We start from the raw sequence: 16,732 nt of genomic DNA, 5'->3' as shown, positions 1-16,732 counted from the left end.
GTGTGTGTGTGTGTGTGTGTGTGAGAGAGAGACATGCCTCTGCAGTATTTGTCTGTGTGCCTGTGCAACATGCATGCACGTTCTTTCGTACAGGACACGTTTGAGTGTGTGTGTGTGTGCGCTTGCATGTTTGCGTGTGCATGAACATCTACCTGTTTAAGTTTGCGTGCACAAAATCCTGAGTGTTAACTTAACTCTGAGTGTGTACAAATGGAACCAAATGGACCTGTACATTGCAAAAGGATAAATGAACACATCTTTCGACATGTGTAAGTCCCTTCACTTCAGTAATCAAGAAGACTACAGGAAATGTTCCGTTCTGGAGGACTGGACCGAATGATTCAACACTACGTCCATCTCTAGACTTGGTAACGCCCCACTTGCCAGACTTTCCTCCGAGGTGGATAGTCTGATGACACTGACGCCAGTTTACTCCATGGTGGGAAATAAATATTGCTCTGTGTTGGCATTGCCTTGGGGTGGGGCTCTATAGCGAACATTCAACGCGGCAACTCGTGCCCCTTGGGGCACTCGGCGGTGTCTCCCATGGCTCAAGTTGGCTAGAGACGGCGTCCCTCCGCTGTGGTCTAAATCTATACTTTAAAATATATATATAGTCTGCGGTTGTTGGGACGCTAACCCGGGCGGTGGTATCCGTAGTCTAATGATTAGACCAATGCTAGCGAGTTGGCCGGTCAAATTGGTGTGGAGCCTGTCTTACAATGCGCCCCGCAGGCACCTAATACTTCTTAATACAGTACGGCGGGGCGAAGCCTAGTCTAGAATTAGGTGGAGAACAATTTGCCTAGCATTCAACTGGCTTGAAGCTCCTTTAGAATTATTGCGAACGCAATGAGCACTAACTATAGAAGATGGCCTAAACTGTCTGTCCGTCTGTGTGTCTGTGTGTGTGTGTCACGCTGTAACGCCACCAGAGGGCGCAGCTGTATCACACACAACACACACACACACACAAAAAACGTAACTTAAAAAAAAACATAAAAAGAAAAAACACACAAAAAAAAGAACTAAAAAAAACGTAACTTAAAGTACGTAATTTATTCTAAATGTTATTGCAATTTACGAGCTGCGTTCGCGCGTCTTACTTGTCTTGTAGGGTGTCCTGTATATTAAAAAAACATATAAACAGGAGATGACTTCACTCACGTATGCATCACGTCACACCTTTACGCAACACACTTTAAATCTCTGACCCGGTTCCTTAGAGCACAAACATTGTCTTGCATTTACATCAGCTGAACCAGAAGAACCTCTGCATCTCTGCCAGGAAATGAAAGCCGTCCTGCTTTCCCGTCCAACAACACAACACGGTCTATCGTGTGTGGCGGTCGTAAGAGTCGATGTAGAGCCTCGGCGCAGAAAGGAGGAGGAATTTACCAAGCTCCCCGGGCTAAGGAATGACTCAACCAACGACTTAATGACTTACTACTAAAGTACTACTAAAGTCCACAGTGGGAGATGAGTCACACACACACACACACACACACACACACACACACACACACACACACACACACACACACACACACACACACACACACACACACACACACACACACACACACACACACACACACACACACACACACACACACACACACACACACACACACACACACACACACACACACACACACACACACACACACGGGGTGTAATGTCTTATTTAATTACAGCTAAAAAAAAACCCACCAAGGAACATGACTCAAGTGCAGCTGAATGACTTGGTCCTCATTAGTCTGGTTTCCAAATAGAGGCTTAATAGAGCTTAGCCATTATCTATGGCATTCAGTTCCCTCCGGAGGGAGCAGACTCTGTGGGATCCCTTTTGTTTTGCATCTCGCTGCTCAGAGCTGTTGATGTCTTCCGTGGGCCACAGTTAAGTCACATAAACGCATGTTGCGATGCATTAAAGAAAACGCTCGACTGATCTCGGGGGGCGAGCTGCATGTCTGCCCTAATATGGACGGGAGGGGGGGGGGGGGGGGGATATGTGTGATACTTGTACCCCGAACATAACACCACCACGTTTGCATCCTTGCGCCGTGACATCATTGCTTTTTCCTTCTGTGTGGTTGTGTGTGTTTTCCTTGTAACTTCCTACCACCGAATATCAAAAAGTCGTACGAGAATCCCTCTTAAGTGCCAAGGGGAAAAAGACTTAAAGCGATTAACAATCAAAAAAAAAAAGTTTTGCCTTCACCAGCGGAAACTTTTGTCAGCCAAAACCAGCCTGGCAAATCATCCAGAGGTTTGGTTCCGCTCCAAGAAACGAAATCAATACGGGCTGGCATGAAGAAACAACTAATAAATCAAACGAATAAATGAATGAATGAAACAAAGAAGCCTTGCCTGGCCAGAGGAAGGCCTAGTAGTGAACTCCTATAGGGCGTTGGTTCTCAAAACGTATTAATTTCAAAATCCCCGATAACTCTGAGAGTCACAGACTCCATTTGGAACCCCCCCACCAAGGAACCTTGAGGGTCGCTGGACCCCCACTTTGAGAACCACTGCTATTTAGGGATAATAAAAAAAAACAGAACTCCCACCTGGTTTTCCCACAATGCAGCGGGGCTATTTCCACCAGACCTGGAATGTGTGCGCAGGCAGCGGTGCGTTTTAATTGGACACAGAGGGAGACCCCCAGACACATGCAACGGTCTTCACCAAAATACCTTAATGTAGAAAGAACAGCTTGTAATGTCCTTATTTTTATGTATTGCATTTTTTATAATTCAATTTATTTATGGTTGAAGGGTATGTTCTGGGCCTTTTAAATCTATTCCGTCATTCCCTTGTTTTGTTGTGAATGAAGACACTAGAAACTCGAGTTAATTGAATTTTTTTTAGCCTTTGTTCTAAATTCAACTATATTGCGCGCATGTGTGTGTAACTATATTGTGCGCATGTGTGTGTGCGTGCGTGCGTGCATGTGTGTGTATACAGTATGTCGTCACTGCCTGGTGTAAATCTGTCCACAACCCTTACTTTTCAGGAAATGGAAAAGATAACCTGTGTTACAAAGGATCCGATGCTCTTGTTAATACTTGCTCTTGTCATTTGTTAAATATTTATAAAACCCACAGACAGAATTAACCACTTTCACTATTCGCAGTGCGACACAGTGTGAGCCTAACCTAACCCTTTTTTTGCTACGTTTGTGTGACACCGTAGCATTATCCTTCACATCCACTCGTTTTTCTCTGAAATGTCTCGAGTTTACGGAATGAGTCGGATAAGTCCTCAGTATTCCGCAAAACAGTTTTTATCACACAACAAATGGGCCCACGGCCAGGTCGCGTGTGAGAGGGTGTGGAAAGCCAAGCTGGAATGTACGAGGGAAGAGTCTGCCTGGGTTCTTCACACTGTTTAATCGATTCCTGGGTCGAACACTCTCACATGTGTTGAATGTTGTGAGCTGACACACCTCAAACTTGTGGAAACTAGTAGGGAGATAGAACAGGGGGCGATCCCATGCAGGCTGGCTAAGGTTTGAGCTATACATAGCTGTATGCTGGGTGTCACTCTGTACAATCTAGAAGCAGAAGAAGATCTCAAGCATAAAGAGCAGGCTCAAGGTTGGACAATGAAAGCTAGGTTGGTGGTGGGATGGACCGACATAAGGACATCCTGAGGGGTATTTCGGGTGGACTGGCTGGCTGCTTGGAAGGAAAGAAGGACAAGATGATTAAATACAGGCATGTCTGAATGTTTGTCTGATTCCTAACATGGACATGACATTATGTCAATATCTCAACTTGATGTTGTTGTCGGTTTTTTTTACATACAGTGACTGGAAAGGCCCCCCAGGGCTTCTTTCATTTCCTGAACATATATATATTTTTTTGTATAATGTGCTAGCGGGGTAGTCTCGCGTAGCCATAAAACTATTCCACAATCTCAGAAGCAGCTGCTAATGGCATGCTTCTATACACGGGGAAATCCTCCCGCACGCGCGCGCGCACACACACACACACACACGCATAACGAGCATTAGCACATATCGAAACATATCGAGCTTACAGTTAAACATTCATGGGCTTACGTGAAAGACTTATAGCCCGTCATCTGTTCGTCATTTCCGTCCATGAAAATATATTTCCAATTATCTTTACTTTTATTTTATTTTGGAATTTAGATTTCTGCTAAGCAACATATATATATATATATATATACAAAATCTAAATAATAGAAGCCTTCTATTATTTAGATTTTTCATTTGGACGACTGTAATGAGGAAACGGACGTGGGGTGGAGTCTGGGCGTGAAGTGAAAGGGGTTGCATTTAAGCCTCTGAATTGGTCATGGGTGTGTTTTAGGGTGTATTATTGGTCATGGGTGTGTTTTAGGGCGTAATACTGTAAATCAGAGTGTCGTCTCCCATTTCCTTTAAGAGCCAAGTGCACCTGCGCCTGACACATTGTTATTTAAATGATGGATTCGGCAAAAGTCGGAGCATGAGACGCCAACGATTTTCTGGCGAAAATAGTCTGATGACGTGCTCTTTTGCACGAAGTGAAAGCACGCAACCGTACTACGGGAGAAGCGTTGCTAGTAGTATGATATAATGATGTCAGCAGATGGGAGGGAAACGAAAGCTCTCCGCTCACCTTAACCTTAAACTTCAAGTGGAAACAGGAGGTGGGTGGACCACCCTCCATGATGGACATGCTGCTGCTGCCATTATTTGGGGCATGTATCCGCTATGCCGCTACAGGACATTACAAGAGGCATCCTCGTGTAATGTCTCCTTATTTAAAGACCCATATTTTTGAGTGGTGAAACCACTCCAAGGAACAGCAATGTCCGTGTTCACCTACAGTATACACCTATGTGTTGTTCACCCACCTATGTGTCCGTTAATGAGCACCAGTATATGACTATGAGTACCAGCAGGGGCGCTGTTGTGCCAGAAACAGAGAGAGGGATAGTGCTGCACTGTTGCCTGCTAATGAGAGAGAGAGAGAGGGAGGTGTGGGGAATTATTACTTCTTCATAATTCATGAAGAAGTATATTCATTTTTTATTGGACGACGACAAGAGCGCACCTCACTTCACACACACACACACACACACACACACACACACACACACACACACACACACACACACACACACACACACACACACACACACACAGTAGAGACCAGTGTCGTTATAATGAATGTGTATGATGACAGAACACCTGCGCAAATCAGTGTCGTTCCACATGCATGGCATCAGTTTGTGTTATGAGTGACATCAGACCACAGCTGTGTCAGCCTATTTAAGACGGTGCTCACACCCAGAGTGTTGGACAGGAACAGAGTTTGGGCTAAGCCGGTCAACGCTCGACAGGGAGAGTCAAACAGCCAGACACAGACACAGATAGAGATGCTGTGCTGGTCGGTGCCTCTGAAAAGAGGACCACAGACATCCCACCGCTACATTGGTTGTGCTGCCGGACCAGTGGAGGACAAGGTGTATTCCTTTGGAGGGTTCTTCTATGAAGAGAAGACCTACGACAACAAGGATCAGGTTGATGTGCACGTCTTCAACACAGTGACTTTGTCCTGGATGACGTTGCCCCCGGTGACAGCTGGAAGAGAAGAATGTCCTCTTGAGGTTCCCTCCATACACCAAGCACACACAGCTGTACTGATAGAAGATATCATATACAGTACATCTGGGGAGGGATGGTGAACTGTAAGACTAAATGTGACGACTACTGGTTTACCATCGCGGGGGACTGGGACAACACTCTTTATGCATTTGATGTCGACACCCACAGATAGCTTGAAGACGTTATGCACACTAGCAGTTATTCAGAATGGTCTGGAGCAGTCTGGACTCCCACACAACATCAGGTGGGAACTGGCAGCCATGACAACAACAGAAATACATTCAATCTGTTCAAGATGACGCAGACGTTCACTACCTGTACAACCTAGAATTTGACGTTCACTACCTGGCGAAACATTCAGAAATTTGTACTTATGATCAAAACATGATGACGTTATATAAAAACAAAATATTTAATTTGCCACGGACAAAATGTCTGTGTAGGAACATATTGATGACCCCTGGACATATTCCCTGCCAGTTGTCACCCAATTCTCTGTCCTCTCTCCTTGTTGAGCCTGAGAGTAAATGGTAAATGGTGCATTTATATAGCGCCTTTATCCAAGGCGCTTTACAGAGATTGTGCATTACATTCACCCATTCACACACACATTCATCATGAGAGTCATCACCTGCGAGGACCAGGTGATAGGAAGCCATCATGGCTTCCTTGAGTATGAGTTGATGTGGCAGGTTCTGTCAGGTCCTGTGAGGGGCGCTAAATATATTAAAGTCTAGCTCATGTTGATTAGGTGATGTAATGGTGATGTAAAACAAACGGTGCAAACACAAACATTAAACGCCATTAACAATAAAGAGACAATATGACGTAATGAGGCACATTATGACGTACATTTTCCCTTCATTGTCAGTGGGGTTTACAATACAAACATTGAACTAAAGACAAACATTAAACCTGTGTATAGGAGGGGCTAGCGCCCCTCAAAAATAGATGGATAACGAAAGGGACACTGTGAACTAACAAGGGAAGAGTCTTAGGTATCTATTCATTTCATCATCATCATTCAGAAGATACAAAAAAGGTATAGGAAAACCTACTGAGCTGAAGAGCTGAGGCCGAGTACACCTTTCTAGAGGGGGAAAAAAGCTTTGGGGACGGATGTCACAAGACTGAGCTGGCTGCTTAGTCTAACACACTAAGTCCCAAGACAATGTGTACACTGAGAACAAATCCAGACTGCTCACCATGCAAGGGGCCGATAGTGAGTGTGTGTGTGTGTGTGTGTGTGTGTGTGTGTGTGTGTGTGTGTGTGTGTGTGTGTGTGTGTGTGTGTGTGTGTGTGTGTGTGTGTGTGTGTGAGGGGCCCTCCTCAGCTGTGAAGGTTGCGGTGCGCAGAACTTCAAAGACGTGTACATTTATTGAAGCTAAGTAAACTACTAGCCGGTCCAGCCCGGTATCAAATCAACCATCAAAGTTTTGCCAAAAAATACTGGATTCTACTATGTTACCACTATGAACTATAAATATGTCGAGCAATTTTTCGGTGACAGTTTAATGTGCCCTGTCTGGCGTGTGTGTGTATAAACGGTGAGAGGCGGCCGGCGGGCTATAAGTCTTTCACCGTAAGCCTGTGAATGTTTAACTGTAAAGCTCGATATGTTGCCACAACGCTGTGACAACGTGTGAGGACGGGTGTGTTATGTGTCGGAGTGGGTTTCTCGGTCACCGTGTGCACCTCATTTCACCGTCCCGCCATGATGTGCTAATGCTCGTTATGCGTGTGTGTGTGTGTGCGGGAGGATTTCCCCGTGTATAGAAGCATGCCATTAGCAGCTGCTTCAGCTCCTTCTCTTATAGGCCAGCATTTACAGTGGCTCCTCTGGCTCCCTGAAGTATTTACGAGCTCCCAAAACACACGCTCTCCCACGTAACGCTGGACTTGAGAGACCGTATAGAGACCCAAACACTCTTGCGGAACGGAGAGCGTTCTGACTGTTACTGCGATCCAAACCACCGGCGCACGCACGCATACACACACACACACACACTTTGGAGTTTACAGGCCAGTATTTAAAACCCGCCCCCAAGCATCCAGATTTAGTCAAACTATCAGTTATAACACCCGTCCAAGTAATCATCATACCACCGTAAAAGGCACTCCCCAAAATCACCTTATTTATTTCCCCATTGCTGGCATAGAACTAACACCCAATGAAGTGACTGACCAAAAATGACCCAGGGCTCACACAGTAAGGAACACTTAAACCCCATTATGGTCGAGCAGAGTCCCTCAGGGCTCTGTGCTCTGTTTTCTGTTATTGTGGAGGGAGAAAGCTTTCGCCGGAAAAGAATAAAATCAGATCGACAAGCTGAAAAGTCTCGCGTTTGCAATGCGTTGTGAACCTGTCGATCTGCTATTTCGTGCATAAGCTTTCCACCACAGTGCGAATGCCGGGGTTTAATTGGTTGAGGGTTTTGAGATAGAACCCATCATCACAGTTCTATTCTATTCTATTCTCAAAGCCTTCTCAGTAGTATCCTCAGTATTATTAATTTATCCATTTGGAACAGAGTGTACAAACGGAACCAAATGGACCCTTACTGATCCATTTGAGTTGAGTGTCCTTGTTGCAAGAAGGTCCATTTCACAAGAACAGGCTAAACAGTGTCTGAAGCCAGACCTAAGATAGCATGCATGGTGGTGTACACAGATGCAAGGGCTTAAAAGGGAGCTTAGACCTAACAAGAGAGGCACCCAATCCAAGTGTGGGTGTGCACACAACCTCCCACCACCTAAAACACTGTACACACTAACTAAAGCCTCCCGGAGGAAAAAGGAAAAAGAAAATCCCACTCATGTGGAGAAAGAAAAAGGTAGAAAATAAAGGCGGAGGAAGTAAAAAGAAAACATGAGCTAGTGGCTAAAGCCTGATTTTTGTTTTGAGAGTTGGGGTTGCATGCCGTGAATAGCAGATCTACAAGCTCACAAAAATTTGTGACGTGCTGTGAGGTTGTATATCTGATATTTACTGAGCACGGCACCAACACACAAGCAAGTATAACTGCGGCTTGAATAAGCTGTAAGGTTGAGCAGCGGGTCCTGTAGTCAGTGTAGTGGATCAGAAAGAGGCAGTTGTAGGACTGAGGACCAGTGTTGTCATGTTCTCTTATTAGAAGCAACTTTGGGCTTGATTTTCTCTTGTATATATATTGGTAGATGCGGGCTGCGGTTTTGTGTCAAAGTGTAGTTGGTCATTATGGTCTTGCTGTCAAATGTTGTTTATGCTGTGTGAAACATTTTCATGTCAAGGACCAGCCCAAATTAATCTATGCATTTGTCGTGGACCCCGCACCTGAAACTATCTTTGCATTGTGGAGTTGAACATCCATCTTGGTTATGGCTTAAACACAAACTGGCCACACTAGTAAATCTAAAATCATGCAGACAATGAATGTATTTCTCATCAATTTCATTTGGTTGAGTTTTTTTTCTGCAATTTGGCAATAACACTTGTACTACTTCATGCTTTATTGGATCCTTCATATGGAAATTTGGTTCCTTCCTTTTCTTTATGTACTGTAAAGCAACTGTGGGTACTTGCTATATTATACAATATACATCTGAGATGTTATTATTATATTTATATTATATTATATGGATCCATGATATGGGGGGGGGGGGGGGGGGACATCAACATCTTCAGATATGCTGCATGTGGGTTTACCATTTTAGCTACACAGTAAAACCCTCAGGGCTAATCTATCCATTTGCAACTCTGAGAGCATACACATGTAACATAAGGGACCCGTACGGGTCCATTTGGTTACCTTTGTACACTCATTTTACAGTGTTAGTTTTACTGTTTTACAGTTCCACATATAGCCACACACTACATGTGCCATTTCCCCTGGTGTGTCTCTAATGAGTTGGGACAACTCCGTTCCATCATTGCGTGATTATGTTTGTACAGACTGAGCTATAAGCACACGAGGCTGTGGAGAAAACAGCTGTCCCACGTCTCCTCGTTTGCTATCCAATGTGGAAAGAATATGATCTTATTATTGGCATTTAAACTATCTAGAAAAATATCACATTCTATTAAGCCCATGTCTATGATGCCTCTCAGACAATTCCATGCTGTATTGATGTGGTACCATTAGGAGAGAGAGAACAGGCAAACGTCCATCCATTTGGTTACCAACTCTCCATCATTTAGCTGGGGACCACCTGGAACCCCCTCAAGGACCACTGGTAGAAAACCAGTGTTATAATGGATTGCATATTGGCTAACTTACTTCCTGAGAATGGACTTTCTGATGACCAGTCCGTCCTCCAGGTCAGTCTCGTTGGCCATGAACAGGAGCCTCTTCCCCGACTCGTCCACACCCACAAAGTCCCTCTGCTCCGCTGGACCATGGGAGAAAACACACCGTTAACACCCCATCTCCACAAAGTCCCTCTGCTCCGCTGGACCATGGGAGAAAACACACCGTTAACATCCCATCTCCACAAAGTCCCTCTGCTCCGCTGGACCATGGGAGAAAACACACCGTTAACATCCCATCTCCACAAAGTCCCTCTGCTCCGCTGGACCATGGGAGAAAACACACCGTTAACACCCCATCTCCACAAAGTCGCTCTGCTCCGCTGCATCATGGGAGAAAACACACCGTTAACATCCCATCTCCACAAAGTCCCTCTGCTCCGCTGGACCATGGGAGAAAACACACCGTTAACATCCCATCTCCACAAAGTCCCTCTGCTCCGCTGGACCATGGGAGAAAACACATCGTTAACATCCCATCTCCACAAAGTCCCTCTGCTCCGCTGCATCATGGGAGAAAACACACCGTTAACATCCCATCTCCACAAAGTCCCTCTGCTCCGCTGCATCATGGGAGAAAACACAACGTGCACAATGATAGTCAACGGATCAGTGCGTTCCTGTGTTTGGGCCAGCGCTGCAATACCAAATTTGGCCACTATGTCCATTTCGCCTCAGGGTTTCCTCCGGGTGCCGTCTCTATTCATATATACTCTAAGCAACAGCAGTTCTACACCACTGGCAGGCCGTGAGGATACTGCAAATAATACCCCAAATAATCCGGGGAAAGAAAAAGTATATATTTTAGTAATAATATAACATTAACCCATTAACTAATCCAACCCACAGGTTGCTAGTGCACGTGTAAACACGTCCTAGCGCATTTTCATTGATATCATCCGAGAGAAAAATATTCTGAATTTTTCTCTTTTTTTTGTGGAGTTGACCTCTCCTTCTGCACCATACTCCTTGCTCTGTCGCACATGCGTTCACAAAGAACGGCTTGGCGTTCGTAATCTAAGGCAGTGATTCACCACCTGTGTGCCTTCAGTGTGCCGTATGAAATGCCCAAGTGTGCCGGCAAAGAAATGTAATGAATGTAACACCTCCCCAGACAACAATAGCTGGGCTGCATTCCATTGACAACTCGTCCATCACGCACACACAGGCAATCGCCTGTCCATTTAGTGAAGCTACCCTCGGCCGTAGGAATGCTAATTTATGGCTTTGAAATGGGGCCGTCACATCATCCCTACTGTATTAAAAAACACCGCTTTATGCCTCTGTGTGCTCCGGTCCAGAGCAGCCTGCAACTTTTACAGCTGAGCTGACCTATAAACCCACACAGTGTTGCAACAGTGACATGAGATGGACTTGTAAATCGGCTGGGGCGCGGGGGCGGTGCTACAGCGCTTGCACTCGACTGCATGTTTGACGGCACACAGGCGACAGAAACATGCCACGCAGAGAAGAGCCAGATCCTTCAACGTTCGCTGTTGTCACAATTATTTAAGTTTGCCAAACGTAACTTTCAAGTGAAGTGTATGGAAAGGATTCAGCATGGCCAGATTGCTAAACGGGCGCACACACACACACACACACACACACACACACACACACACACACACACACACACACACACACACACACACACACACACACACACACACACACACACACACACACACACACACACACACACACACACACACACACACACACACACACACACACACACACACACACACACACACACACACACAATGTCTCCTGGTTTTTGTCCGGAGTGGAAGGGGGGTGGGGCTTACAGAGTAAAAGCGGCCATATCTTCCCGGCACCCGAGCTTCTATTTTGAAAGAAATCCGGGCGCCGATTGTGTAAATATTATTATCATAATTTTTTACACAAAATGTCATGGAATTTTGTCGGCAAAACCTTGAAAAATGAGTTTTTACTACGTTAGTTTAATTGATAAAAAAATCAATCAATCGATTGATCATTAAAATAAACGCGCCTGAGATTGACCAAAGTGCGGTACACAGTAAAAATCAAAGTGTCACCAAAAACATTATGCTTGTGCAGCCACATAGCATCAACATTAATGATATGAAGGTATGTGGTAAAAGACAGTCATATTTTTATTCATGGCCCAGCCGCAATCGCCCAACTCTGCTATATGGCTTTGAATTTTGATGTAACAATTAGTTGACACCATCATCAAGCAGAAACCTTGTTAGTTACCCGTCATCTTCTTGCCCTTCTGGCCAGGAACTGTCTCTGTGAACTCGTGTGCCTTGCTCATGAGCATGGACAGGGTGGCGTTGTGAGCTCTGAACAGATCCACCACCTCATGGAGAGCTACGTCCGTGATCAGGTCACAGCTGACCACCAGCACATCCGTCTGGGGAGGGGGAGGGAGAAGGAAATAAATCAAGTCTTTGTTGTGCAAAAACACCATTCGCATTGATCCCCTTTTGTTTTATTCCCAGAAAAAACCAAACTTGTGTTGAGGAGAGATCCTTTTAACCAAACTAAATATTTACTATTTTATATCTTTTCACATATGATGATTTTAAAACCCATTTTATTTTGACGTTGTGTGGCAAAATATGCTGTCCACAAGATCACGGTGCATTGTGAGCTTATTCACTTATTTCTGGACTATTTGTAACACTTTTAGACTATAATGACATGCCCAAAGCAGGGACGCCAGGTGGAAAAGTAAAAAGTGGTTCAAGTTCTCTGTTATTATACATAATGTATAAGAAAAGGCCTATATTTGAGACATAACAAGCCGTTTCATTTTGATCTCAACTCAAAGTGTAAACATGTATCAAGTGGCGTCCACATAACAAATACGTTGCATATATCTGACTTCTTGTTTGGAGCTAAATCAGTTACGGTTTGAAGTTATGTGCTGACATTTTGGCTACACTGTGCTGATGTAATGCTGACAGACACATGGCAAAGGTTATGCTTGTTGCATTGCTTCAAAATCACACATTTTCAATGTTTCTGCTTGATGCAAGTAGTTATAAGTGAGATTATTGTATAGCCGTGCAGATATTCATTGCCAACATGGGAACATCCAAAAAGTAGGGCTTCCCTTAACCAATATACTCATCATGAGAGTAAACACACACACACACACACACACGCACAGGCAGGCAGGCACGCACGTGCACACACAGTATGTGTACCACTTATGCGGAAAAAAAACATCACACAGAATGTCCAGTCCGAAACATGGTGCAGCATTTTGCTTTAGGTGTGGACTGTGGATTATTACACCTTTATGTAAACAGGTAAATCCCGTTGAGACGCTAGATCCATGGAGCGCTCTCCAAAATAGCAGCAATACAAAAAGTGGCAACGAACAACATAAAAACACATGGATGTGTTGTTTCAGTCAGTTGCGCTGGTATGCATACAGTCTGAGTAAATATGAACACATGAGAACAATGGTGACGTTCCACAGGAAGGCTCTCGTGCGTGAAGAGGCATGGACTGTGTTGCCTAACGACAGTCACAACAGAAAGGAGCTTATGATGGCGGGATAGATAGAGACACACAGAGAGCGAGAGAGAGAGAGAGAGAGAGAGAGAGAGAGAGAGAGAGATGAAGAAAAAGGAGGGAGAGTAGATTGAGGGGGAGACTACAATCAGGCATGAACCTACTTGACAAACCCTCAGCTCGTCCGATTCCAAGTTTAGCCTTGCTTGTGTGCGAAACACGCATGCATGCACGCACGCACACAGGTAGGGGCCCAAGTTTGCTAAAACCTTTGAAAGTGACCGGATTTATATTCCACCGTGCGGGCGGATAAAAAAAGCAGCTCTATACAAACTGACGACGCATCACGGCGTGTTGTTGATCGGCTATTTTCAGGCGCATGAGACCAGCCGAGCAACGAACGGACTACATCAAGCCCTTAATAAATCCTATGTGACTTTGTCATTGTTTCTGTTTTGAGAGAATGTCTGCTTCCCATCTGCTGCTGCTGTGTCTGTTACCTCCCACTCACTCCCCCCTCACCTCACCTCTCTCTCTCCCACCCACCCTTCTAACTCTCTCTCCCACACATCCTTCCACCTCTCTCTCTCCCACCCATCCTTCCACCTCTCTCTCTCTCCCACCCACCCTTCCACCTCTCTCTCCCACCCACCCTTCCACCTCTCTCCCACCCACCCTTCCACCTCTCTCTCCCACCCACCCTTCCACCTCTCTCTCTCCCACCCATTCTTCCACCTCTCTCCCTCACATCCTTCCACCTCTCTCTCTCCCACCCATCCTTCCACCTCTCTCTCTCTCTCCCACCCATCCTTCCACCTCTCTCTCTCCCACCCATCCTTCCACCTCTCTCTCTCTCCCACCCACCCTTCCATCTCTCTCTCTCCCACCCACCTCTCTCTCCCACCCATCCTTCTACCTCTCTCTCCCACCCATCCTTCTACCTCTGTTTCCCACCAACCCTTCCACCTCTCTCTCCCACCCATCCTTCCATATCTCTCTCCCACCCACCCTTCTACCTCTCTCCCAGCCACACCACCTCCAACTCTTTACCTCCAGGAATCCCAACCCCCCCCTGTCCCGGCCCTGCTTCTACCCCAAGGCCTCTGGGGTAGAAGTCTCCATCCTCCTCACTAGGGATGGGACTACAGTACAGATGTCCAATATTTGCTTTTATGCCGATGTTCGATTTTCCGATATTGTGAGCGGTCCTAGCTATAGGAACGAAGACGTTTGAGAACCACTGTCTGCTCCACGCTCCAGGTGCGTTTATCACATGGTAGGGAGAAGAACGGAGTACTCTCCATCGCGACGGAGAAGCGATGGAGAGTAATGGAAAAAGACATGAGGTGGAGAGTAGGGGGGGGGGGGGGGGGGGGGGGGGGGGGTACTGGCTCATTGGGGGAGAAGGCCTGGAGCCAGGGGCCCCAAAACACCCACATCCCTCCCTGAGCCCCGCTTCGGCTGGCTGACACTGCTAGCTAGGCCGTGACACCCGTCTGTGTGCTGCTTCTGCATGCGGCTCACGCACACACATGACACACATGCTATGTTTATAGCATACACACACACACACACACACACACACACACACACACACACACACACACACACACACAGACAGACTGTATGAGCACACACATGGCCAACAGATAGCTGGCTCGGAGGCTGTTTTAAGACGCCACGGTCGCTCCCCTCCCTACTGTAGCTAATGTCAAAGGTCAATGTTAAATGGATGGCCGGGGTGTTGGCAGTGGCCCCTTTTGTACACTATGGATGTTTGGGTAACACACAGCACTAATACTGCTATGGAAAGCCTTGGTTTGCAAAATGGACCGGTGAGGGTACATTTTTACACTAGCAGAGTTATAGTGCGCTGGAAAATACAATATATTAGTGTTAGTGCTTTGAACATAAACAAAGCCTAGTATTGCCTATTACAGTAGTTCGATCTAACCATTTGTGTAGTCGTGATGCCAAAATAAACTTGCACAACTGAAACAACTTGTGAACCGATTAGTCTGTCGTCTCGTCGAGGAAGACAAAATCACTTTCTGAATGTCAGGGGCTAGAGACAAACTCTATTAGCTTGTCACTTGAGTCCTTCATTTTAACTTGTTTTGCCAACTATGTGAGCACTTTGGACACTGTCTACACTGTCTGTGGAGATAATTCAAACATACTTTAAATGATACTAATGTTGTAAACCGTACTACTAAGACATATCCGTCTCCAAGACCACTTCAAATAGCCTGGTGCAAAACGTAAGAGCCATTATATCAGAGAACGTGGATGACTCGGCTAAACCATTTAACCACTTTGGTCCTAATTTATACTTCACTGTATGACTGTGTCGTGTGCCGAAGATCTACAAGCTCACAACACATCACATCTGAGCTTGTAGATCCATTTTCTTTTAGAACCCTATACACTTGACCAGGGTCTCATAGGGGTCTATTCTGGGCCCCTTACCTTTTTCCATCTAAACCAAATTTCTTCGCCAAAAATAGCTGACAAATATCTCCAAATATCTCCCAAGCTCACAAGCCCTTGAGTTCGAATGTATTATGCATCTGAGCATAATACTACAGTACATACACAATATATTTTCCGAATGATTCCTCCTATTATGACACATCCAGAATAGGGACTCAGAGGTTTAATTGTTTAAATGTTTGCCTTCAATGAATGCCTAAAAGAGGGATGCCAGGTTTTAATGAGGACACAGAGGTCAATATGCTTCAAATAATCTTTTCTACTGTTTGCAAGAGATATGGGGGATACAGCCGGACACTACCGAAAGTGTGCTGCATGTCCGCTTATTTTGTGCCAGGGACCCCCATACAGTACAAGATTTGTGTATTTAAAATGTTTCAAACATAATTCCCAATATTTAACTTTTTCTTCCAAGATTCTTTTCAGTATTCAATCAACCAATCAAAAGTTGCTGAAATGATTTGTATGCTATATTGAGTCATTTTGCAGGGGATCATGTGTGTGATCATGCAACAAAGTCACTTATTTTGGGCTTGCCTGCTTGTGTTTCTCTAGCAAACAAAATCTGGCAACAGCGATTCAAACTCTACAACACGCATAACACACCTCTGCCCACCCAGGGCAGGACTCTCTTCATTAGCTTCAGCTATTCTCAGTATCCCAGCTATGTAATAACATGGAAGCCAAGGACAGTTTGGGCCCATGTATGAGAATAACGGGAATTCCATTGAGATATCGCTTACACTACACCCAGAATTAGACTAGAGCTAAACCTCCATCAGTCATTTTACTAACTAGGCTCCATTAATGTACTAAG

At 45.2% G+C, this 16,732-nt stretch overlaps 1 protein-coding gene across 2 annotated transcripts in view; it reads right to left on the bottom strand.

Annotated features, from left to right (window-relative positions):
- Nucleotides 1-16,732, bottom strand: part of eif2b3 (eukaryotic translation initiation factor 2B, subunit 3 gamma) — a 65,969-nt gene that overhangs the window by 27,415 nt on the left and 21,822 nt on the right. For both annotated transcript variants that reach the window (XM_083783080.1, XM_083783081.1), the window contains exons 4-5: nt 12,151-12,310; nt 9,881-9,992 (exon numbers count right to left, since the gene is read on the bottom strand). In XM_083783080.1, the coding sequence (XP_083639206.1) occupies nt 9,881-9,992; nt 12,151-12,310 (272 nt within the window). The remainder of the gene's footprint in view (nt 1-9,880; nt 9,993-12,150; nt 12,311-16,732) is intronic.

Source organism: Protomyctophum parallelum, assembly GCF_964188405.1.
Source record: "Protomyctophum parallelum genome assembly, chromosome: 14".
NCBI lineage: Eukaryota > Metazoa > Chordata > Actinopteri > Myctophiformes > Myctophidae > Protomyctophum > Protomyctophum parallelum.
Note: the sequence above shows the minus strand (reverse complement) of the source record. Positions and strands in the feature narration are given on the sequence as shown.